Source organism: Eupeodes corollae, chromosome 1, assembly GCF_945859685.1.
Source record: "Eupeodes corollae chromosome 1, idEupCoro1.1, whole genome shotgun sequence".
Classification (NCBI taxonomy): domain Eukaryota; kingdom Metazoa; phylum Arthropoda; class Insecta; order Diptera; family Syrphidae; genus Eupeodes; species Eupeodes corollae.
The window spans coordinates 140,131,126-140,158,243 of NC_079147.1; the positions used below are offsets into that span (position 1 = coordinate 140,131,126).

Genomic DNA, 27,118 nt, shown 5'->3' on the forward strand with positions numbered 1-27,118 from the left:
TAGATTTGGTCTACTGTTTTAATATGCATTTTCTCTATTAGACGTTTCTCTTTTCAAGCAGAGCTTGAGAATTTTAAGTTTACTCCGCCAAGAGTTTGAATGAATGCATTTCTTAAAAAAATTGTTCTACAAGCGCATTTCAGGATAATATATTTAGGATAAGCCACTGTCAACAATTACACCATTAAAAAACTAGATTTTAAATAGATTTGGTCTACTGCTTTAATATGCATTTTCTCTATTAGACGTTTTTATTTTTAAGCTTAGAGCCAGAGCCTGAGAATTTTAAGTATACTCCGAGCAGAGTTTAATTAGATCTCTCCAATTTATTCATGAAACACACAGGTGAACTGAATTGGTTTTAGTTCTTTAGAATAAACAGATTGACACAGTAACTGTTAAAGGCTCTTTAAAGCTGGCCATATTCGACCGTGGCATTCGGATCACATCCATTAGGATACGATCCAAATTTTCCTCATATACACGACTAGAGCCAATATGACAAAGTGATTATATTTAAATTGTGCACTCGGGCATAACTACTTGGCTGGTTGATTCCCCACACAGCCCTGGCATTGAATCTTTATTTTTGACTTGCTAAAATTTCAAATGAGCCACCTCAGTTTCGATTTTGGATCGTTATGTGTCCATTTGGATCTTTGGGTCTATTGTGTATAACCAGTAACGAAATCCTTTACCACAAAAGTTATGTGAAATATATTAAAACTTCAACAGCGCTTTCAACGGCACAAAAATGAATAAACAAAATAAAATGTATACAAAAATGTTTAATGCAAATGCAATTTCCTTAAATATTTTTGCTAGGTATCAATGTTTTTATAGGGTTAGTGCTTTTTGTCGCATAAAAATTAATTTTGTTTCACTAACTTAATAAGATGTTCTTCCATTATCAAAACTAAAATAAATTGACGACAAAAAAATTGTTGTCACATTTTGATGTATGTGTTTATAAATCTGAAAATTTCGGTTTTAGGTCTCACGTAGCAATGAAAGCCATTTAAAATCAGTGGCTCTAAAAAGTGTGAAGTGGTTATCAAAGTTGTTATGTCAATATGTTTTTCACTTTAGAATATGCTATCTCTCTCTTTCATACCATGTAACAAACGTGAAGTTAGCCATGCTTAGGTCCTTACTTCATTAGCTTGTGTCATTTTATTAAGAGCTCATAGAGCCAGCCATAGGAAATATATTATTATTATTATATTATTAAATATAATATATTTTCCTCTATGGTGCAATGCCAATTCTGATTGAAAAAAGAAACACAAAACGAGCACTCTGATATGTCTGTGGTCTGAGCTAAAAGGAAATCTAATTTAATTCTCAGCTGAATTAGATTTATTACAACTGAACGCATTTCTATGTCTAAGGCTTTGAATTGTTTCATTTACTTTCATTTGTCACCACAATGCCCAACAGCGCAGCTACATCGACAGAAGATCAAAAACAGCCGTTCGGTTTGGCGACTGCGACTCTTTGAAGGAAAAAGGAAAAACATTTGCATTTGCACTTCTTGCAGAAAAATTCAATTTTCTTTGTACTGTGATTAGTGTGGTGGTTGCTTTTACCATTTTTTATGTTTTGTTCTTCTTTTTGTTGAAAATAATTATATAGTTTTTTATTTTGGAAATGAGAAACCAAAAACTCAACAGAAGAAACCACTAACTAAATCAACAAAAATGCACAAATGAGAGAAAACAAATTTTCTCCATTCAAGAAAATAAGCAGCGTTTATAGTTATCATTGCAGGCAAGCTAAAAGGTAATGTACATAATAATCTAGATTTAATAATTTATTGCATATTTAATAATTAAGTATCGTTAGTTAGCAGGAAAAATGTTAAAGAAAATTAAATTTCAGCTTGTGTTGGTTAAAAAGAGTGATGTGGGCTGCATCGGGGTGCTTTTTTCTGATTGCTTTGCTACGGTGCTGAATTGAAATTTCAATTATTGAAATCACTAAAAACTGCATCCATTCCCCCACTCATTCGTAGCACGTCCCTTCGTCTTCTCTATTAGTCGTTATCGTCTCAGTTGTGTGTAATCAGCTGATGACAAAATCGATGCAGTTTCTCATACAAAACAAAAAAAAAACAACTTAAAACTCGAAGTGCACAAAAAATCGTGCAAGTTTGGGATAGATACAAACATTTTCCAAATAGGGAAAACTTTTTTATATTGCCTCGCCACCGTCACTGGGGTAGGGCTGTTCCATTACCCATTATCTTTCAAACTCAGCAGTAGTACATAAAACCAGAACCCCTAACAAATTAGCTTCACTGTTTGTTCATTTTTTCTTTCGAGCTGGAAATGTAGGTTTGTTTGATGTATTATTTGTGAGTATTGTATATATTATTATTCTCGTTGAAGCAGTAGTAAAGCAAAATAAAAAAATAACTTAGACGTCACGTAGGATAATTTAATCATTTAATTTATTTGCTCCCTATGGTCTCTCCGACAAAATTACTTTTTTAATGAATATTTTTTTCTTCGGTATGGCTTGACCGTGTCATGTTAAGGAATCAAGGTTTTATTTAAAGAATAATATTGTTTCCTAAGTCTAGGTACCTAAATTTAAAGTTTTTTTTTTGTTTTAAGAGTACAAAGGAGTTTAGAAAGATTTAAACAATTGTATTATTTTCTTTTCAATTTTTATTTTGATCAAAGTTTAAAGTTTTTGAATTAATTAAAGTGGATGGAATTTAAACTTATTTGGTCGTATTCATATCACCAAATTATCTTTGTGAAAGGCTACGGTTCGAATAGTTTTAAATTGAAAGTTGTGATGTGATGTGATTTAAATCTCAAAAAAATCTCTTATATGTTTCTTTTGTTAAAAAGAAAATTATAAACACGTAACGATTTGTAAAGAGAATTAAAAGATTTGAGAAGCAGAACTTTATTATTGAAGAATTTTAGACGTAGGCGTTTTAAGTTGTTAACGTTTTTGTAACGTTGGTTTAATTATGGTAGTCAATATCGGCTAGACAACTGTGGCTAGGTAGTGACCTCCTTGAACAATTCGCTCTCCCTATGCTTAGGCAAGTTCATCAAGTTGTATGTCTTGGTCTACACCATCTTTCTAGTACTTATTATTCTCATTCGGTAAACGTTGGTCTAAAGAATTTTCTGACACCTATGTGACACGGTCGTAACCTTTGTTCGACGACTCCTCGAATACGCGGCACAAGTTCATATTTCCAGAATCTAAAGGATCCAATGTCGTTTTCTCCGGATTGCTCCTTGTGGCTTATCTAAGAACAAATCTTTTATCCCTATGTTGATCCCCTGAATCTTTTTAACTTTAACTCGTTGGAAAAACATAGGAAAATTTCAGACATTATACATCGACTCGCTTCCGGTTTCATTTACTGAATTTTCCTCCACAATTGTATCTCTTTTAACACTTACCCTCGTAACACACAAACTCCTTGACTCTTTTATGTTCCTACATACTGAACCTCCTATGGCTTCAACTAACATAATATCTTGTATGCTAAGAATTTTAACTTCAGTACTCTTTTCTTAAAAATCCGCCTTTTAAGTTCTTAGTTTGTTTAAGTTAGATTAAGAATTAGCTTGTATTTAAGCCATCATGAATTTTATTTTTGCCTTACTTCTTGCATTATGCTCTATCTGCTTGAAGAATTCCTATACAGCTTTTTTTAGTTCTTCCAATGATTTCCGTTTTTTTAAGGAGGGCGGACAAACTGTTTGATCTGAGTTTTTAATCAGCTGAGGAAATTCTTTCCTATCAGAAAACGCTAGACGAAAGTCCAGCCCGCCAGCTGTTTTATTAAGATCACATTACTTACTTTACATTAATGACATACTTTTCCACTCAGCTAATGAAATAGGGTACCTTCGTCTCCCATACTTTAAGAAAAAAAACTTTTCAAAGAAATAACAACCATTTTCCTAAAAGTTATATTTATCAAAACTAAACAGTAATGTACTTTTAGGCGTTAAGTTACTGCACCGTACTTTCAGATTTCTAAAAAAAATAACGCTTAAATATTAAATAATAAGACCAAAACGATTTTTTTTAGATATACATATTCAAGAAAATTATAAAAAAATCAAATGGTTTAAATCTTATTCTTTAAAAGTGTGTACAGATCTTGAAATCTAAAGAATTTCAAGTCCATATTTTTACCAAGTATAGGCCACGTAGAAATTCCGAAAATTTTTTCCCTAGGATCTCAAAAATGTTGCAACAAAAGATTATGGGCAAGAAAAACCTTTGGTTTTCAAATTTAAGTGCTGAAAAAATACTAATGATTTTCTACTATTCAATATTTCAAACGCGCTTAACTCAAGGCTGTTTTTTTTAAGTTTTCCGGACTCATAACTCGGACAATTTTAAACCGATTGACTTTGTTGTTTCGAAAATATATTTTATATATTTTTTTCCATTTCGCAGTTCATCCTAAAGCTTAAAATTTTGTTCAGATTTCATTCAGTAAAAAACCTGTGAAGAGATGTTAGTTTCACTCTTAAAAATTTCTTAATTATATTTCCTATATTCATTTGTTCTGCTTTTTCCTTTAAAAGTGAGTCGCAACACAAAAGTAAAAATTGGAAAACAACGGCAATATTGTGATATAACTTGCAGTAACTTTTTAAAAAATGTTAATTTTGTCTGTACTATCAGAAACAAATAATTGTACGTATGAAAGATAAAAACAACAGAAAAATTATTTAAACAAAAAATTAGCTTTTTAAAGTTCTGTATGTAAATGAGTACACCTTTTTGTGAGTAATCAATATCCTTGCCAATTATTAATTAAACACCAAAAAGCTAAATCTAAAAATATTTTTTAGTTTTCGAGAAAATTGCCACCATAATTTAAAAAAAAAAAAAAAAAAAAAAAATAATTTTAGCGGGTACTGCCTCTTGCGAGGAATTGACAAATCCTTCAAGAGTAATTCTTGTCATGAAAAAGTGCTTTCTCAAACTAGCCGTTCGGATTCGGCCTTAAATTGTAGGTCCCTTCCATTCCTGACAACAGTACTCGCACACAGGAATGGTTGAGAGTTGTAAGTCACTAGGCCCTGGTTCACAACGGACTGTTGCGCCACCCCATTTGATTTTGATTCAAGTATTGATCTGACAAGGGATGTATAAAGTGATAATTTCATTCAGTAAAAAACCTGTGAAGAGATGTTAGTTTCACTCTTAAAAATTTCTTAATTATATTTCCTATATTCATTTGTTCTGCTTTTTCCTATATTAACTAAAACTTCCTTTGCAATACGAACAAACAAATTAAGAAATAAGTTTTCGAAACTCTTAAAAAAGTTCAACAAATTGTTTTGTTAACAGATTTCATTGCTTTAGTGCGGTTATAGTCCAGTAGCTATATACATCAGACCATGTATTAATCTGGTAGTTCTAATTTTGTGATTACTTATTTATGATGCCTAATTAATAATTCAAAATCAGAACAACCGCGCGTTTTTTTTTTCGAATATTGTAATTTTCCATAAACTGTACCATAACTGTGGAGTTACAATATTGGGTCAAAAGAAGAAAAAAAGTGGTACGGGATGGGCGGTCCATATCCCTCCTGTTAGGCGGGAGGAATAATTTTTCTTAAAAGTGAGTCGCAACACAAAAGTAAAAATTGGAAAACAACGGCAATATTGTGATATAACTTGCAGTAACTTTTTAAAAAATGTTAATTTTGTCTGTACTATCAGAAACAAATAATTGTACGTATGAAAGATAAAAACAACAGAAAAATTATTTAAACAAAAAATTAGCTTTTTAAAGTTCTGTATGTAAATGAGTACACCTTTTTGTGAGTAATCAATATCCTTGCCAATTATTAATTAAACACCAAAAAGCAAAATCTAAAAATATTTTTTAGTTTTCGAGAAAATTGGAAAGAATTAAATAGTGTCTTTCTCTATACAGAAAGGACCATTTTTATAAAACCGGTAGATCAAAATATGTATCTAGACGTGTATGACTTTGGTCTTATCCAGAATGCCAAAAATCGACAAAACTTCTTCCCCCTAACATAGGGATAGAGACCCCCATCCCATACATTTAGTTTCTACTTTTGAACCAATCTTCTTACTACAAAATTGTGGTGTACCTTATTGCAAATTGTCTATTATTGTCATTTTAGTAATAATACGTCGAAGGCATAACACTTGCAGTGAAGGGTATTGATAATTTATTTATTTATTTATGTAACATCTACAAGCAGTCTTACAGCTAACAGATTATGGTAAAAATATATATTAATATATGTATTTAACATTATTAAAAAGCAAATATAAATAAAAGACTAGCCTTAAAGGAATCTCTCGAAGAACTTAAATCAATTAATTGACAAACTTCATTGAACTGTCTTAAAGCCCTAGAAATAGGCTCATTACCACCATAGCAGGTCCGATGGTATCGTTAAAAAAGCAAATGCCTTAAGCGAAGTAATCTTGATGGTGGATAGATTGGTATTAAAGAAAGCAAAGGAGGGCACCTAATACGATAGCATAACACGTCCCTCACAAGCATTATATCATGAATGTTTCGTCTCGATTCCAGGGACTTAATTCCTAGCAATAGACATCTGGCTTTAATATGAAAAATATGAATTTTGTGAAACGCCTTTAGCCTTTTTCGATGCGATTAGAAAATGTGTTAAAGGTCGGATTATATAACATCTGCGTATTCAAGTAGTACCCGTAGCATGATGGTTAGTGCGTTGGACTGTCATGCAAGAGGTCTTGGGTTCAATCCCTGCCTGTGCCACCATAATTTAAAAAAAAAAAAAAAAAAAAAAAATAATTTTAGCGGGTACTGCCTCTTGCGAGGAATTGACAAATCCTTCAAGAGTAATTCTTGTCATGAAAAAGTGCTTTCTCAAACTAGCCGTTCGGATTCGGCCTTAAATTGTAGGTCCCTTCCATTCCTGACAACAGTACTCGCACACAGGAATGGTTGAGAGTTGTAAGTCACTAGGCCCTGGTTCACAACGGACTGTTGCGCCACCCCATTTGATTTTGATTCAAGTATTGATCTGACAAGGGATGTATAAAGTGATAATTTCATTCAGTAAAAAACCTGTGAAGAGATGTTAGTTTCACTCTTAAAAATTTCTTAATTATATTTCCTATATTCATTTGTTCTGCTTTTTCCTATATTAACTAAAACTTCCTTTGCAATACGAACAAACAAATTAAGAAATAAGTTTTCGAAACTCTTAAAAAAGTTCAACAAATTGTTTTGTTAACAGATTTCATTGCTTTAGTGCGGTTATAGTCCAGTAGCTATATACATCAGACCATGTATTAATCTGGTAGTTCTAATTTTGTGATTACTTATTTATGATGCCTAATTAATAATTCAAAATCAGAACAACCGCGCGTTTTTTTTTTCGAATATTGTAATTTTCCATAAACTGTACCATAACTGTGGAGTTACAATATTGGGTCAAAAGAAGAAAAAAAGTGGTACGGGATGGGCGGTCCATATCCCTCCTGTTAGGCGGGAGGAATAATTTTTCTTAAAAGTGAGTCGCAACACAAAAGTAAAAATTGGAAAACAACGGCAATATTGTGATATAACTTGCAGTAACTTTTTAAAAAATGTTAATTTTGTCTGTACTATCAGAAACAAATAATTGTACGTATGAAAGATAAAAACAACAGAAAAATTATTTAAACAAAAAATTAGCTTTTTAAAGTTCTGTATGTAAATGAGTACACCTTTTTGTGAGTAATCAATATCCTTGCCAATTATTAATTAAACACCAAAAAGCAAAATCTAAAAATATTTTTTAGTTTTCGAGAAAATTGGAAAGAATTAAATAGTGTCTTTCTCTATACAGAAAGGACCATTTTTATAAAACCGGTAGATCAAAATATGTATCTAGACGTGTATGACTTTGGTCTTATCCAGAATGCCAAAAATCGACAAAACTTCTTCCCCCTAACATAGGGATAGAGACCCCCATCCCATACATTTAGTTTCTACTTTTGAACCAATCTTCTTACTACAAAATTGTGGTGTACCTTATTGCAAATTGTCTATTATTGTCATTTTAGTAATAATACGTCGAAGGCATAACACTTGCAGTGAAGGGTATTGATAATTTATTTATTTATTTATGTAACATCTACAAGCAGTCTTACAGCTAACAGATTATGGTAAAAATATATATTAATATATGTATATAACATTATTAAAAAGCAAATATAAATAAAAGACTAGCCTTAAAGGAATCTCTCGAAGAACTTAAATCAATTAATTGACAAACTTCATTGAACTGTCTTAAAGCCCTAGAAATAGGCTCATTACCACCATAGCAGGTCCGATGGTATCGTTAAAAAAGCAAATGCCTTAAGCGAAGTAATCTTGATGGTGGATAGATTGGTATTAAAGAAAGCAAAGGAGGGCACCTAATACGATAGCATAACACGTCCCTCACAAGCATTATATCATGAATGTTTCGTCTCGATTCCAGGGACTTAATTCCTAGCAATAGACATCTGGCTTTAATATGAAAAATATGAATTTTGTGAAACGCCTTTAGCCTTTTTCGATGCGATTAGAAAATGTGTTAAAGGTCGGATTATATAACATCTGCGTATTCAAGTAGTACCCGTAGCATGATGGTTAGTGCGTTGGACTGTCATGCAAGAGGTCTTGGGTTCAATCCCTGCCTGTGCCACCATAATTTAAAAAAAAAAAAAAAAAAAAAAAATAATTTTAGCGGGTACTGCCTCTTGCGAGGAATTGACAAATCCTTCAAGAGTAATTCTTGTCATGAAAAAGTGCTTTCTCAAACTAGCCGTTCGGATTCGGCCTTAAATTGTAGGTCCCTTCCATTCCTGACAACAGTACTCGCACACAGGAATGGTTGAGAGTTGTAAGTCACTAGGCCCTGGTTCACAACGGACTGTTGCGCCACCCCATTTGATTTTGATTCAAGTATTGATCTGACAAGGGATGTATAAAGTGATAATAACGCGTAGGGGTCACAAAAATTACACCATTCAACCACCCGATTCAATTCAATTCAGATATGGATTCTTTCGTTAAAAATTCAATTTTATTTTTTATTAAACTCGAACAACTTTGGAATGGCTGAAAGCTTTGAAATACCTCTATAATTTTCTACTAAGTTCTTGCAACCAGATTTGCGAATTGGCATAAGGTAAGATATTTTCCATGTATCAAGAAAAATTCCTTCTGATAGGGACTTATTAAAAATCCAAATCAGAGGATAGCAAAGTGATGAGGCACAATATTTGAGAAATATGGCGGGTATACCGTCGACTCCAGCATTAAATTTTGATTTAAGTGATGTAAGTCCTGAAAGAACTTTATAACTACTTAACTGTAATGCACCAATATCAATGTTACTTGATATATTGAGCATACAGGGAAGATTATCCATACTAGGAGTTGAGTATACTGATTGGAAGAAATTTACAAAGAATTCGAGTATTAAAGTAATAGCTTCGGTATTTCTGAAAGACATATTCTTAGGAAATCCGGTAGATTTTCTTTTCGCATTTATAAAAGACTAAAAAGAGTTACTATTACACTTAATGTTATTTTCAATATTCATGATATAACCCCTATGAAAGAACTTATTCAGAATAAAAAATCTTTACGCAATTTACTAAAATAAGCATAATCTAACTCGTTACTAGACTGTTTATATTTATTAAAAGCTTTTCGTTTCGCATTTTTAAGGTTAGATAGATGCTTATTGTACCACGGGAGCTTTGGTGGTTGATTGATTGAATTATTCTGTGTTTCAATTCAGAGAATTTTATTTCTCATCTGTATTTGTATTGGTTTTAGAAATTGTTTTATTTGCAATGACTGGACAATTCAGAGTAGATTATTGTAATATTCGTGGGCTAAGGGCAAATTTTTTGTTTGAATACCGCCAGACTGTTTCATACATGTCAGATGTTTTGGCACTAAGTGAAACCCAAGCAGGTAAGGTAAGGATTCCGATCCTGCTAATTTTTTTATTTATGGGTATAGCTTGGCGCCTTTATTCTTTTCATACGTTAGTAATGATGTTGCTTATCAGTTCTTACCACAATATGGTCTTTGCACCAATTCAGTTTCAGTTTATTTATTTATAACTTTTAGATAGAGTATCAACTTCTCGTGAATTTTATGCTTTGTCTGATTCCATCCAAAGAATTGTTTCGTCCTATCCTCGCACTGATATCGTTGTTACGGCGATTTCAATGTACACAATTCTTCATGGCTTCAACATTCAGGCCAGACAACACCCGATGGAGTGTGTGCAGAAAACTTCGCTGAGTTGAACCACCTGACTCAGCTGGTCAACGAGCCCACCCGAATATCGGACGTTGAAGGGCGAGCAGAAAATACTCTTGACTTCTTTCTTACCTCTGACCCTGATAAGTACACTGTTAGTGTTCTATCTCCATTTCTCGTGGCAAAACTGTTCACTTAAAGAAAGAGCTCCCAAGAGAGGCAATACGTGAAAGCCAACTGGGACGATCTCAATAATTATTTCTGGATATTTAACTGGTCACTATGCTTCCTCGATAGTGACATTGACGCCATCGCTGATATGATCACAAGTTTAATTCTTCTGGGAATGAGACCTTTTATACCAAACAGGGTTAAAAGTATCAGGCCCAAGGAAAACGCAACGCACCAAAAATTACGACAAAAAATACTGCAATGTCCCAAAGGCAGTAAAAATGTTTGGTCATTTGTAAAAAATATGAGGAATTCTTTCTGTTCATCGGTTCGTTGTTAGTGGCACTCCTTGGCTCTTTAGAGAAAGCTAATCTCTTTGCTAGGTGATTCCATGGGACCAATCTTGTTTTGCACTCGTACTGTGGCAAGAGTCCTTAGAGCCCATCCCCATAAAAGTCGAACCTTCCTCACCCTCTAATTACCGAACGATTGCACTTACGTCCCTTCTTTCCAAGGTCATGGAAACGCTGATTAATTATCAGCTTAAGAAGTATCTTGAAGAACGAAAGCTTCCAAATGACCGACAGTACGGCTTTAGAAGCAATAGGCCCACTGGTGATCTCATGGTTCATCTCACCGAATCCAATACATTGTATCGCTGACGATAATACTCTAATCTTTTCATATTTGATTCCAGACTCGCGTCCCTCTTCTTTGGATGTGAAACTGCAACGACAAAATATGATAAGCTCATTAAATTCTGACCTAAACAGCATTATTCGATGGGGATTAAAAAACCGCGTGGAATTTAATGTCTTTATCGTTAAAACGAGATATACCCCCATTGCCAATATCGATGGATGGCACTTGAATCAATGAGAATGAACACCTCGATTTTCTCGGTATGTGTTTCACCAACCACCTCTTGTAGAATGATCACAAACGCGATGTCGCCAAGCATGCCGCAAGGTGTTTGGGTTTTTTAAGGCGATGCAAGAAATATTTCACCCCTTCTGATCTGGCTGTTATCTACAAGACTTACATACGTCCAAAGCTTGAGTATAACTCCCATCTCTGGGCTGGTGCTCTTGCAACTTACTTCAGCCACTTGGATAGTATTGAAGGTAGAGCGTTTAAATTGATAGGTGATAATATCATCATAAGTTCATTTATTTCTCTTGAACATCGTCGTAAGGTTTCTTGTTTCACCCTTTTTTACCGTTATTTTAACGGTTTTTGCTCTAGTGAAATAGCCGGCTGCATTCTTCCCCTTAAACAGTTCAACCATAATACTCGCGCGTCTAGTAATGCTCATCAGTATACCCTCGAGGCCAATTTCGGCCGTACTGTAAAATACAGAGAATGGAATGCCTTACCACACTCTGTCTTTCCTAATCATTGCAATATTCAGGAATTCAAAACCAATGTGCACCGACATCTCCTTTTAAACCCTCCCTCCTCTTCCTAGTGCTCACACTGCGCCTCTGCATAATAAGGGTAGTAATATCCCCTTGAATGTGTGCGTATTATAAAAGAAATATTAGTTTTAAAAATAAAATTAATCTGTTGTTTTACTTCTAGGAAAGAGTTTGTATTTTTTTTTAAACGATTAAGATGAACTGAATTCGAATCTCGCCTTTAAATTTTCCTTCTTGATACATTTAAAATGATTCCGAATCCAAACAATAATTTAAGATTCATATGTATTATTCTCAAACTCAGAAATACCCGTTTTCAACATTGATTTACGAATTTGTAAAAATATTAAAAATTATTCTTATACTGATTTTCGTCTCTAAACTGTTCAACGCAAATGCTTCAGCGTTCTTTTAAGGTTAATGTTGGCAAAGGAAGGCTAACAACTTGCGAGGATTTAAACATTTTTAAACGGAACATTAAAGTAAGGAAATTGCAGGTTTCGAAAATCATGCCGAATTTTATAAGAATAAAAACTATTTCATGAATTTACACAGCCTAAAAAAGCCTAATATAATAAAAGGTGGTATCTCAACAATTTGAGATGATAGACTGATTTTGAAGTCGAATTCAAACTAAACAAATTTCTTATTGACCAGTGTACTCTCCGCTACAACTGAATATAGACGCAATTTTTCTAGAGTATGTTGCTTTTCTTATGTTTTCTTCATTTATTTTGAAACATACTAAATTATAAGGGTATTCATATCTTCTTCAGCACCATTCGTTTTTCTTCCGATGTTCAATTTTAGTTTATTTTCCATAAGGCACTGATGAATATGATCTATAATCTTCTTGTAATTTATTTCTAATATCAATATTGTTACCAATGGACATATGTACAACCGCATCATCTACAAACAGAGCTAATTCACGTTCCAAATCGTACCTTACGAAACAATCGTTTATTTTATGTTCCTTTTCATAGGGTTTACTATGGAACCAATGAACCCTTAACTCGCTGTTTAAGACAAGCTAACCTTTTATGTTATGCCATTGATTTTAATTTATATATTCTCAATCTCGGTGGTTAGTATTTAAGTACTTATTTTGTTATATACCTATATTATTAAATATTTTTAAGTAGTCTTTAAGAGCTGTGTCTCTGCTTGATGAATAAATAAATAAATACATAAATTTGCTATGTTTTACCACAGTTTTAAGATCATTTATATAGATTGTGAATAAAAACAGGCCTAAAACAGTACCTTGAGGGACACCGTATCGCATAAGAAGTTTCACTATTTACTTACTCTTAGCTTTCTATTATTTAAATACAACCACCTCAAATCGTTATTTTTTCCATTTTCTTCATTAAAATATTTATTGATTAAGTTTTTTTAAAGGTATATGTTTAAATATCTCGAAATAGTACAACACGAAAGCTTCAGTGAGTTATTGTAATACAAATTGTCAACATAATTTAAACTTTTTTGCAAGCTTTTCTTTTTTGAAATCTTCTTTTTTTAGGAATATACTATTTTTTCTTGATTATTAAAAAGTAAATTATTTGTAAATAAGGCTCTAAACATTTGAGTTTTCTTATTCTGTCTGTATTCTAATATAAATAAAATTTTACAGATAAAATATTCTAGAACTTTCAAGAGTTCATAATCTTCATACAATTAAAAACAAAATTAGAAATTAGTAAAATGGAAAATGAACATGAAGAGCATCATGACCTACCTTTCCGTGAAATCTTTGAAGCAGCTTTTTCCGCCTCAAGTCTCACAAATAGTTATGACAATGAACCACGCCCAAGTGATGATAGTAAGTATTTCTGTATTTGAATAATAATTTATACAAATCTAACAACATATGTTTTTTCTTTATAGACTATGATTTATTTGCATACAACCAATATTCACCAAGGCAGCCAATGAGATTACAATACGTCAGTTTTGAGAATATATATTATTAAGTCCAATAGAACGTTTTATTAATACCATTCATATGATTTTTTCTTTCTCAGAATACAATGCATCCAGATCCATATATGCCACAAATGTATCCAGTACATCATAATCAAATTATATCACCACACTTACAGCGCCGCATGCCCCCTAGAAGGGGTGCTCAGGAACGTTATCAAGTAGATTTAATGAGCCAAGATCATTGGTTATCGTGCAGGAAATGCCAACCGGAATCGTGTAACTGTCCTCGTGATCCGTCAAGGTAAATTTGTTGTTTGTTTTTTTTTTTTTTTGTAAGGACATTTCTATTTTAATAATTTATTTTCACTTGGTAAAGGGATTCAGCGTACCAAATAACTTCGAGAAGTCACCAACCAGAGCTGCAACCTTTCAGTGGCAATGTAAATAATAGCAATACCAACACTAGCGATAGTACTATACTAAATGAACCGCCCAGAAATCTTATGCTGGACGATATGGCAAACCATCTGGATTATCCGAATCCAACACTGCCACCTCAGCATTCTTGCTGGTCAACATATTCCGCCTATGATTATGAAGGCTTGGGTGGAATGGTTAATACATATTCGCATCGCCGGCCAGTTCTGTCACACTTCAACCATCTCTATCCACATCAACACTCACAATCAAATATGCCGCCACAACCACTACACGAACCACAAACACAACAAACACAAGCCCCACCTCCATCATCGCTTCCACCTCATCTCTTACACAATTCACAACCAGAACTAACAGGATTAGCCGCACCAATGCCATCCCATGTAGAAAATGGCAATCTCGTAAAGACTGAAATAAATCCCGATGGAATGTACATTAGTAGTAGTAGTAGCAGCAGTGGTTGCAGCAGTAATGGCAGCAGCAATGCAACACCTCCTCCTTCAGTCAACACCGGAATAGTTAACCCCCCAAATAATGTTGGTGATCTGGCTTTGAGAAAAAATGATTGCAATAGTACAGCCACTGCCGCTATAGTTTATGCGTCCACGTCAACAAAACCAAATACACTAACAGCAACGTCTTCTGTTCCATCTTCAGAAATTATGGATGGTCCAAGCAGTTCCATGTCAATAAAACATGTTCCCTCTACGAGCTGTGTTAATAGTTATTTACGACATAATACCTTTAACAAAACCTTAGAAAATTTGCATTCGGAAAAGCAGCCGGACGAGGATGCAACTATGAGGGATATTCTCAATGAGACTTCTAATGCCACAACTACCATAGGGTCTGCAATTATTACAAATCAAGCAACGGCATCGTCATCTTCAGAAAACTTTAACGACGAGCTTTCATCGTTACCTGGCCCAAGTGGTCTGCAAAGAAAAACTCAGCAGCAATGTGATGTTAATGTTGGAGCGAGAAAGTCTGCAATTTATAATAATTGCCTTCGCATGGGTTCAGCCTCAAAATATAATCCATTATCGGATTCAGACGATGATGATGATGACGATGATGTTGTGGTTGTTAATTTGCGCAAACAATACAAACCAGAAAATGTTCCATATGATATTATGGGCTATAATGAAGGCCCTGTTTGTAATATCACAAAAAATAGTGCTGAACAATTGGATAGTGGTGTGGGGGTTGTCCCAGAATTGCCAGGCAATGGAGAAGAGTGCCTGTCATCTTCTCGCTCAAATGATATTCTAACTGCTCCTGATCTGCAATTAGATTGGTTATCTGACTCGACGGGCGATGATGATGACGTTGTGTTTGTTCATTCAACACGTGAACCCATCGTATCAATTGATCTCACAAATGATGATGAAATGGGTGAAGAGTTTAAGCCATCAATAATTGTGAGTAGACTTTATTTATTATTCAATCTACTGTTACATACTCTATCATTTCCAAAAATGACTCTCTGAAATATATATAAATAATAATTTTTGTAGGCCCCTCAAAGAGAAACATCGACATCTTGTCTCTTACCACACATTCGACAGAATTCAGTGTTGACACCTACTCCAACAGAAGTGTCATCTTCAACACCAATAACCGCATCCTCTGTTGCAGCTACAGCGGCTGCTACATCAGCAGCAGCAGACCCTTGTTCTTACTATGATTATCGCTACCCACGTCGTTACAATGAAGTTACCTCAACGTCAGCTACGAGTTCGACAAGTGGAAGTGCTAGTGGTCGATCGTACGACGTCTATCGCTACAATGTAAATCGTATGCGCCCAAATGTCTTCGGAAATATAATCGGCCCACCACGACTTGCTCCCTATCAGCCACGAACTCCAAGACTGCGTACTGTTTCACCACCAGACTTTACAATGCCTATCAACACTTATCGGGGAATTTGTCAACGTGATCGTTTTCACGACGAAGTTTATCCATACGCCTATTCAGACCCATCTGCTCCTGAAAATTACCAACGAGTACAGTATTGTGGCTATCCTGAACCACAATGCCTTCGAGGTGCAGCTTCATCAACAACAACAACTGCACCGCATCCAAATACTGCTGCTCCTGCACATGAAAATAGCAATTTAGCACCTGATGTAGCAGCAGCTGCTGCGGCTGCAGCTGCAGCTGCATCATCATCATCATCATCAGCAGCATCAACTTCCTCAGCTCCTCAACCAGCTGAATCAACATCAGAACCTTCACCTGAACAGCCACCACCGCCGCGACGTGCAAACATTTGTTCCCCTCCAGCTGCACATTCAACGGAGAGTTCAAACTATCCGCCATATTTTGTGCGTGATGTAAGTGGCGTACGAGTGCAATCGCGTCGTAATCCAACATTTAGTGCCGGATCAACACATCATCGACATCATCCAGTAGGACTACCACCGCCCTACCTCATACACCAAAATCTTTGGTGTCGTCAACAAAACATGCAGGAAATCCATCGGCGACATTTGACTCCAACACCCATAGACTTGTCCTCGAATCGAAGCATGCCCAATTATCGTTCGCGGCAAATACCAAATATATGTCCATGTGTACACAGCAGAACAGGACCAGTTTCTAGTTTGGATCCGGTTAGTTTTTACAAAATTTACAATTAATTTTATGTTTCTAATTTTTTGGTTTATTATTTGTCCAGGCATACCAAATGGTGAGCTTGTCAAGTTCATTTGAACCCCCACCGACAACACAGCCCAGACAAAGGCATGTTCCTGCTGTCCATCATCATATGATTCATCATTATACATTGCCGACACCCGTACGCCTGGAAATCGGTTTGAGAGCACCACTGACAAGTTTAAGATCAATCGAAGATATTGGATCTAGAATTGTTTTTGGTCCCAATATGAGACCTAATCGCGGTGCCTCATTGGTAAGATTTTGATTTGATTTTTGTTACATAACTAAATGGTTTTTAATGTGTTTATTTGTATTACAGGAAATAATAGAACGCAACACCCTACCGCACAAATACAAACGTGTTCGACGTGAAAGTGAATCCGATGAAGATGCTGAAAAGTGCGCAATATGTTTATCGTTATTCGAAATTGATAATGAAGTCAGGTAAGTTAAGTATAAGTTGTTGAAACTAATTTTCATTTCATCCTTGCTGATATCTTGCTATAAAGCTTGAAAAAGCTTGGGACAAAAGGTTATATTAAATATGTAACTTATCAATTTTTTGACAATATTTTTATTCAAGTGGTTGAAACTTTAAAAATAATTATATTATGTTCAAATGGTAGCCATGTGCATTCAAGAGGACATTGGGGACAGAGGGGGTGGGCTGTTTAAATTAAGGAACCTTTCCTTTTATCTAGACGGCAGCGGAGGAATTCCGAAGATGGAATAAAAATAAAAATTATTGTGTCATTGAACAGTGAAGACGTGTTTTTGTTTGGCTTTGCCTTGCAATGTCTAATATTTGTTTTGAGTGTGATAAAATCATCAATAATGATGAAGGAACATTGTGCGGAACTTGTTATTGACTTCTCATATTTCGTGCTCTAATATATGTCCAAACATTTAAAAAGTAATTGAAACTAATGCTAATCTGTGCTGGAGGTGTAACACCTGGATGACTCATACTAGTGTTAAATCTTTTGCAAAACTTGATTTTGTTCTAAGCTCTATAAGTACTATGATATGTGTCTCTCAACGAATTGAGATCTGAGTTGAATGCCCATATAAGTGCCAGTGCCATGTGGATGATAATTTACACATTTTCGTGACATTTTTCAATATAATACTTTTTTCAGTTTTAACACTTTAAAAACAGATTAGAACCCTTAAGCACAATACAATTATTTCCCATTAGAAAAATGCAAAGAACGGAATAATTCAAAATACACGAGTTTTTAAAAGATGGCACATGTAAACTCCGGCAGGGAAATATTCGAACTAAACTCATCAAAGTGAAGCACCATTTTATACGGGTTTTTAGTAGTTAATTGACAGATCTTGAAGAATTCCATCGCTCGTTTCCAATTAACACTTTACTTTTATTGAAATGGGGAAATATGTACACTGTCAAAGGTCGTAAGCTTTTCCGGGTATAAACTTCCAACAGGTATAAAAACCGAAAGTCGATTGCAAAATTTGTGGCCTTATTCAAGTATATTCGAAAAATGCAAGTATCGCAAAAACTAATCTAAAAAATAACTTTTACTCATGAACTTGTATTTAGCATTGGAAGACAAGTCAAAAGTATTTAAAATTATTCCGAATACTTTTTTCACTGTAGACCAGTGTAATCTAAAACTAAATCATGCTACAAAAAATAAAAACAAGAACAAAAAAATGTTAATTCTAATGTCTATTCCGAAAGAGGTTTGAAGATAAAATTTCATGCGATGAAACATATTTGTGATATGTTTTCTAATTTTTTAAAGTCGAATTTTGTATTTGAAAACTCAAATCCAAACATTGTCATAAACCACCAGATAATAACATGTTAAATAGATTGAATTAACCGAAAAATTTTGGAAGAACTTTCGTCTTTGGATGTAAATAAAAAACATGACAATGATAAAATTATCCCCATGTTCTTTAAATTCTGCAGATATGGTCTTTCTAAACCTCTTTTTTTAAATTATTTAATTAATCGCTAGTTCTTGCTCAGTTCTTAGATACTTGAAAAACTTTATTCATTACGCCATTTTATAAAATAGGCTCGAAGCAGGATTGGCTTAACTACAGATCAATTTTAAAGCTTCAAACTATTCCAAAAATGTGTCAAGCCATTGTTAAAAAAAGAATTTATGAAGATATTAAGCAAGGGATTTTAGGTAATTAACACGGGTTTGTCAGTCAATGATCAACTACAACTAACTTGGCTTTTTCACACTTTTGTACGAAAGGTATTGAACGGGGTAATCAAGTTGATGATATATACACCGACTAAGGCTTTTCATAGTGTGCAGCATGACGTGTTATTAAAAAAATAGAATAAGTTGGTTTTCATTTTCAACTATTGAAACGGTTAGATCAATATTTAATAACAATAATAGGTTATTCGTAGTGGACATTCTATCCCAACTCCCATACCCCTTATCCCATCCTAGTTCTGGCCTACCCTTATGGGCTGGTCATTGAATCCTCCGCGCTCCTAACCTATCCTAAATCCCTTCCTTATTAACCCTCCTTATTGCCTCTCATTGCAAATGGAGCCCAACGTTTTTGTAACGTATTTGTGTGTATGAATGTGATAGTATGTTTTTTTTATTAAACTTTTCTTAGCAATTTTTGGACCAGATCTTAGTGGGAGCATAAGTCATAAACGAGATAGCTCGTAAGAAAACTTGTTTATTTGCAATACAAAGACTAAGAGAAGGAACGGAAACGGTACATATAATTTGTTTAAAGATTATGCAACATGTCTTGTACAGTATCCGACTGTTTTCGAATCCGTTTTCAAATGCAGCGTATGTCGTATGCAAGATAGCTTTGAGAATGCTTGCATACTTGCGACGATGCGTTGGAGATTGGTCTGAGAGGACAGTCGGAACTGGAAAGAAAAGTGGTTTTTGTTCACGATTAAGGAACTTCAGTATGTCTTCATTCAGAAGGTTTTTTTTTCGTACCGAATGAATCGCGACTGCAATTCCAGAATCGATTTTGAAGATGAAGTTTTGGTAAGGTTCTAGTCGAATAGTAAGTCTTGGATGGGATAGCTTTATAGAACGCCCACCCAATTGCGACGAGGAGATAAGAACCCCAAAAAGCAAAAATAAAACAGGATTTTTATAATTAAATAATGTGTAGTGTATGTTCATGAAATGATTGAACGGCGTGAGTGAGTGTATGTTGTATGGTGGATATCGTCGGGAATATAAAGTAAGATTATTAAGTGAAGCGAAGTTCGCTAGTGTCCCATGTACGAAATAAAGAAAAGTAACTGAAGAATCCGCCTGAAACACCTCCGAAGTGTTTTATGAACAAATTTTAAATTAAAAAAAAAAAATTAGTAGCAAAAAAAATAATTATTACGTATTACCAAATTGTTTAAGAGTTTTCAACATTATAGGTGTCAGTTAGTTATAAATGTGTTGTCGAGTTTTTTTAATTACAATAGGTTAAAGTTTCTAATGTTTATAAATTTTCTTTCAGTCTAAATTCGATACATACATATATACATATCTTTTTTGTTTTTTGTCCAATTTCAATCTTATTTCCGTTTTTAGCATTAAGTGTTTTTAGTTAGTCAGTTTAATTTTAAACAGCTCTTAAGAACGATATTTTAGGTTTAGATAATATAATTAAATACATAAAAAAAATCAAAAAAGCAAAATACAATAAAAAAAAATAAAAAAAAAACCCAAAACAAAAAAATACATAGGCGTAGTTTTTTTTCTAAGATTTAGGTAATAGTAATTTGAAAAAGATAAATATAAATAAGTAGTAGGTTAAGTATCACATTTAGTTTATAGATATTTGTAGTGTTTACTTAGATTAGTTAGGCTTAGTGTATTAGAATAGGGTTGTAGATTTTAAGGGATTTACATAAATATATTTTTTTTTTGAATAATTTAGCTTAAAATTATATTTTTATAGAATAGTTAAAGCAAATTCAGTTTTTTTTGTACACAATTATAGTTTTAGGTTTTATTTTTTTTTTGTTTATAGAGTATAGGAATAATTGTATCTTAGGTAAGGGTTTGTTGTATAGCGTTTATAGTATAGTTGTATAGTTTTTTTTGTTGAGCAAGACCTATGAAAAGACAAGAAGAAGAAGAATTAGAAAAGAAAATAACTAAAGTACAGAACTTACTACCAAATCAAAGACTTACCCGCGCATTACGTGAAAAGATCTTACTAGTTCCGTCCGAAATGTCTCGAGTTCAGCATTCTCCAAAGGACAAGTCTGGTCCACGGTTGGAAAACTCTCCGAATAAAAAGGTACCTTCCGCTAAACATAGTGGGGTAGGACTGATGGATAAAATCGGCAAAAATGAAGACCATCATACTCAAGAAATACAAGGTCGGTCATCAGGTTTATCGCTATACGCAACTACAAATCAAATTCAGGGGGGTTTGGTAGGTTTAGAGGATTCGGGTGGGGTGAGAAGTGTGATCGATACCTTATCGGCACCTTCATATAGCAATTTAACTCCACCTGGAGGATTATCTCCTGAGCCCTCAAATTGGGTCACGCAAACGATATAAGGACAACGATCTTCGGATATGCACGCGCAATATTTCTTACCTCAATAGACCACTTGCTGTCGAAGCATTAGAGAAGGCTCTAGAGTCTAGACTGCTGTTAAGCAGATATCACCGCCATCCAGGAAGTGCGATGGGCGCGCAAAAAGAGGATGAAAAACTGCGATATTTACTATGGTTACTGCTACCGAAAAAAACAACAACGACTATTTGATTGCGGCCTTGTCATTGGTGCCAGGCTAAAGCAACAAGTCTTAAACTATAGGTTCATTAACGAGTCCTTTTTGATTATCCTCATCGAGACTTAATTCGGCAACATTATCTTAATATGCGCACACGCCACCACAGAAGAGAAGAATACGTTTTTCGAGCTCTTGGGCAAAGCATATGAGCAGTGTTATAGCTACGATATTAAATGGTCCTGGGTGATTTTATTACGCTAGACACGCTTCCAGCATCATCGTTGTCCGAACTTTCCGAGGAACCAACATCGATTCGGACCACTACCTCGTTGTAGCCAAGTAACTTCGGGTTTCCAGACCTCAAGGCAAAGCAGGGAGATTCTGGTAGAAGATGCTCATTCTTATTTTGAGATTCTAACGAAACGTTGATTCGAGTGACTAGATCTATTCGTTCGAATGAATTTTGTTTATTTTGAGTTTCGAAAGAAAAATATTCATTACAAAAAATGAACCGAAATGAACGTTATTTTGGATAACAATTGTTCTAAATGATTTGAAATTTTGATTTGATTCAGTGAGACCAAACTAAATTTTTATTTTGCGAAGAATCTTATTTTTAATTCAGAGGTTGTCACAGATTAACAATTTCTAAATTGAAAAATTAAGTGTTAAAGTGATAAAGAATAACATTCAAGACATGACATTAAACATTATTTCAACTAACGTAAGCATTTTGGTTTAAATTTCCATGTTGTGTTTAAAATGTTATGTGTATTCGTCACACATGGTCACACTTTCAATTGAAATGAAAACAATTAAAGTTTATAAACTGCAAATCGGTGTAGTTTTTCTTATTTTGGACAAAGAAAACAATAGCAGTAGTCTAATGGTGAAGAACGAGAACATGTTTTTAAAACAAGGATTATGGGCGCATCTCTCCAAAACCGGTCAGCATCTACACGGTTTGCAGAAAAACCCTTTGCTACCGCCGCATTCTTTTCCATCAACCTTATCAGGACTACTCGTTGCTCCAATTAGAAGGTGACTGTGCCCTTTATAAAATAATAACAAAAACCTTGTCAATTTCGTTTAAGTAACGTATACAAATTGTTAAAACTTACATGTTTCTTTAGCTATTCACCAGCAAATATCTGAACGACACAAAAATGACTGATTCGAATCATTCGAAAGTCAAAATTTAATTCAAATAAACCTTCGATTAAATCAGCAAACTTTCGAATCTTCTCGAATTCGAATAACTTTTGATCGAAAACGCATCTTAAAATAAACGGCTACAATCGCAAATACTTCACGCAAAGCGGCGCTGCACAGAAGGACGAGACCTGTTCACGAGCTCTATGAACAAAAGAGGAGAGACGGACCCAGACTTCTCAGAAGAAAAAAGAGCTATCATGAGAAGCGTGCGCTGTGGGAAACCGAATTCCGGTGTCTAGCAGAATGATCCATTCAAGACTTGGACAAAGTAAAGATTGCCCATATCCAAGCTGAAGTTCAACAAAGCCGATGGAGCAGATGGCTTAAATGCCGAGCTCTTCAAAGCAGCTGGAGATAATTTGTTTAGAACCATGCACCAACTTATCTGTAAGATATGGTCGGAGGGAAGCATGCCCGGTAAATGGAACCTCAGTATTTTTTGCCCAATTCAAAAAAAAAAATAAGACTTTCCAAACTGCTCCAACTATAGAGGAATCAGTCTACTAAAATCGCAAACAAAATCTTCTCTGCGGTAGTATATGAACCTGATCAGAGTTTTTATCAGAGGGGTTTTAGACCTGTAAAGTCCACAGTCGATCTAATATTCACAATACGGCATATCTTGAATAACCAAGTAACTTTAAAACAATACCTACCATCTTTTCATAGATTTCAAGGTTTTCATCTACAGGGACGACTGTATAGAGCTATGTCTAGTTTTGGCATTCCTGCCAAACTCGTCCGTTTGGAGAATTCGGGGTACTTCGGATGTCAAAAAAAAACTTTATACAATGTGATACGCTGTCATGCTATTTTTTTAACATCGTAATTGAAACAATAGTTCAGATCTCCTACGTCAACGCTAGAGTCACCATCTTTCAATTGTCTGTCCAATTTCTAGCCTATGCTAATGACATTCACATAATCGGAAGAACTAAGTGTAATGTCAATGGGTCTTTTGTGATTATTGAGGAAGAGGCGGCAAAAATGTGTTTAACGGTTAAAGAGGTAACTTTGAAGTAACTAAGGACTTTGTCTACCTAGGCTTTGCTACGAATACAGAAAACAACACCAGCTCTGAGATCAAAGGAAGAATTACTCTTGCTAACCGCAATGTAAATAGCTTTTGTTTTACCAGCTAGCTCTATATAGCTTTCCGCTGCTTCTGTAATAAATCCTCAATGTAAAGTCGTAACGCCTCCAGTGTAACTGCCATCTGTGCAAAAAAAATGAGTATTTAATTGTTCTGTAAGAATATTTGGTGTCGACTTTTTTCTGAATTCTAATTCTCTTCCATAGTGGGATTTAATTCGTTAGGTTGTTATGAAGTCTGTTTAAAAGTTGGGAAAATGCAGGGATAACATTTTTAAGTGCTGATTTTCAATTATGTTTGGTTTATACGGATGTCATGTGTCTAGTAGGGCTTGTGAAATGTCTCTGTTTTTAAGAAATACTTTTAAGGAACAAAAACCTGCTTCATTTCTAAGTGAATCACATATAAGTCCACATAAAAGTTGTTCAACCATATTTTTAGGGTTTCTTCAGTATTTTTGCTATTAAAAAGACGACTCAAATTATTTTGAAGGCAATTTCGCGTTGTTTCAAAGAATTCTCAATTTCTACCTCTCTTTCTTTCAATTAAGTGTTTTGCTAAAAGTAGTACTAAGAATTTTCAAATCATTTTTTTATCGGATATCTGTGTCAGATAGGTTGTACTAGGACTTTGTTGTACATACTTACTTACCTAAGGTGGCGTACATTCCTGTGTGAACTAGGGTATCACCGAACAAGCTTCTTCATCTAGTTCGGTCCTTAGCTAGATATCTCCATGTGGGCACTCCAAAGTTGGGTGAGGTCACTTTCCACTTGTGCGCACCACCTGATCCACTTAAGTCGCTCGAGAGTGGGCTTTATTACTCAATTTCTTAGCCCAAAGAAACAGCGGTTAACAGAGTATTTCTTTGTTTGATCTAAGCGCTTATGTTGTTTTCTCTGTTCATAACGTAGCCTAAGTAGACAAAGTCCTTAACCACCTCAAGCTAACGTCTGTTGATGGTGACGTTTTGACCGAGACGTAGGTGTTTTAGGACCTTTCTGTATATGTACTTTGTTTTGCCCTCATTAAAGTACTAATCTTAAAATTTGCTTGCGAACTGCCCAATTGTGAAACTGGAAGAGAACTGGTGTTGAGATGACTCGGCCAAAAGCATTCCTGAGGTAAAGTGAAACTACTGCGCCATGTTTTGTTTTCTGTAGGTTTTCGACTAATTTCTGTTGTGTAAGGTGAATACATATGTAGAAACAATTATTATAAAATATGTTTAAGATTTAATTTTTCAATGAAATTAACATTTTTAATAATTCCTTTCTTTTTTGCCTTTCAGACGGCTTCCGTGCATGCATCTATTCCATACCGAATGTGTTGATCAATGGCTGGTTACCAATAAACATTGTCCTATATGCCGTGTCGATATCGAAACCCATCTAACCAAAGATACAAGCAGCTCGTTATGACCCGTTCCTAGGGTCATATCAACCTAAAAATTCGTCAATCCATAAAAATACAACTTATTATATAAAAAAAATTATAAGTAATACCCCACATATACATACATTCATAAATATATACAATTAATAAAAAAAAAGGGAACCGTAAAAGAAACTAGGCTTAAAGCTTAAAATATACAAATTTTAGATTTGTCGGTTTTTACAATTATTAACTTATTTTTGTTGGGTGTAAGGCGACACCGTTCATTGTTTTTTTTTTCTTTATTTGTTTCTCAGATCAAGCAAGTTTTTCATTTTGTTAAAACAATGGCTGCATAATTCATATTTATTTTTGTTTTAGTTTATACAAAACCCTCAAAACTTTTATTTGTTTCTCAGTTCGAGCAAGTTTTTCATTTTGTTAAAAAGTTGCTGCATTATTCATATTTATTTTTTGTTTTAGTTCATAAAAACCCTCAATTATTAACTGCATGGTAAACATTAAACATTTTTCTCATTTATATTTAAATGCGAAATGTATTCGCTGATTAATTTATGTTACATATTTTTTTTAAGGACATTTTTGTTGTTTGCTGCGATTTATTATTGTTTTGTTTTTTTTTTTTCTTAAATCCTTCTTTATATAAATTTAAAAATTGGTGGGTGGTATTCGAAAAACTTTCGCAGATTCACATTTTATTTTTTTTTTGAAGAGTGATTTGTTTTTTTTTTGTTTTGTTAAAAGAAAACTCAACAAATTCAAAATTGTATGAATTATATGAAATATCAAATAAAATTTTATTCATGCCACCAAATATAAATATTTCATAAGCTCTGTACTTAGAAAAATAATTTTTTCTATTTTGTTAATTTTAATTTAAAACTAGAAAAATCAATTTAGGAATAATTAAATTAAGAAAAATTAATAAAGGAGCCAGTTAATATACTGGAAACATCTTACTGTGTAGATATTTAAGTTTTGTTTTAATTGAACAAACAAAAAAATTCTACATTAACAAGTGCCATAAACAAGTAACATAAAAAAACAATCATTTATTTCTCGTTTTTTGTTTTGTTTTTCTTTTTTTTTTTTAATGGACTCTTTAATGTTTTGTATTTCTCTTTTTTTGTTATTTTATGTTTGATTTTTTCACTTCATAGTTTTTTTTTTCAATTACATTATATAAATTACATTCTTAAGAACATTTAATATTTTAAAAGGAAATGATACCAATATTTCATTATGTAAATTATTCATATTTGTATACTTTTTTGTGAGTACCCATTTTCATTGTTATACATACAAAATATACTACTATGAACCATGTAAGCATATTTAATAAGAATAATAATCAAGGAGTTTGCATAAAATCAGCGAATATACATATAAAAATTAAATAAAGCGTCTGATAAATTATTATTATTGTTTGTTTGTTTTAAAGAAATATATATACAACTAGTCAAAAAAGTAGGTGTGAGAAATGTTTGTATACCCACTGTTGACTTGTTGCTGGGTCCTGATGATGATTTCAAATTCGGCTCGACTCGTATATCATTAAGTACTTGTGGCATGATGGTTAGTGCGTTGGACTGTACGCGCCTTAGAGTCCTATCTTTGAATGTAAATTCACTGATTAGGATTGAACGACGAGCCAATATGTTCCAATTGTTGACAGACTACATTCCCTATGTGTTTATGGTTAGCGAAACCAAGCTAAACCACAAACACAAATTGACTCATAAAAATTACAATATCGTAAGAAGAGACCGGCCCGACTTCACTCAAGG

At 33.9% G+C, this 27,118-nt stretch overlaps 1 protein-coding gene across 1 annotated transcript; it reads left to right on the plus strand.

The window, feature by feature from the left end:
• The first annotated feature begins 1,455 nt into the window (after positions 1–1,455).
• Positions 1,456–26,750, plus strand: LOC129941549 (E3 ubiquitin-protein ligase Arkadia). Its single transcript, XM_056050221.1, has 9 exons — positions 1,456–1,782; positions 13,510–13,698; positions 13,764–13,822; positions 13,901–14,103; positions 14,179–15,664; positions 15,761–16,858; positions 16,924–17,157; positions 17,224–17,348; positions 25,228–26,750. Exons 2-9 carry the CDS (start codon positions 13,581–13,583, stop codon positions 25,355–25,357), a joined length of 3,453 nt encoding a protein of 1,150 aa, XP_055906196.1. The 5' UTR covers positions 1,456–1,782; positions 13,510–13,580; the 3' UTR covers positions 25,358–26,750.
• Positions 26,751–27,118: the final 368 nt, after the last annotated feature.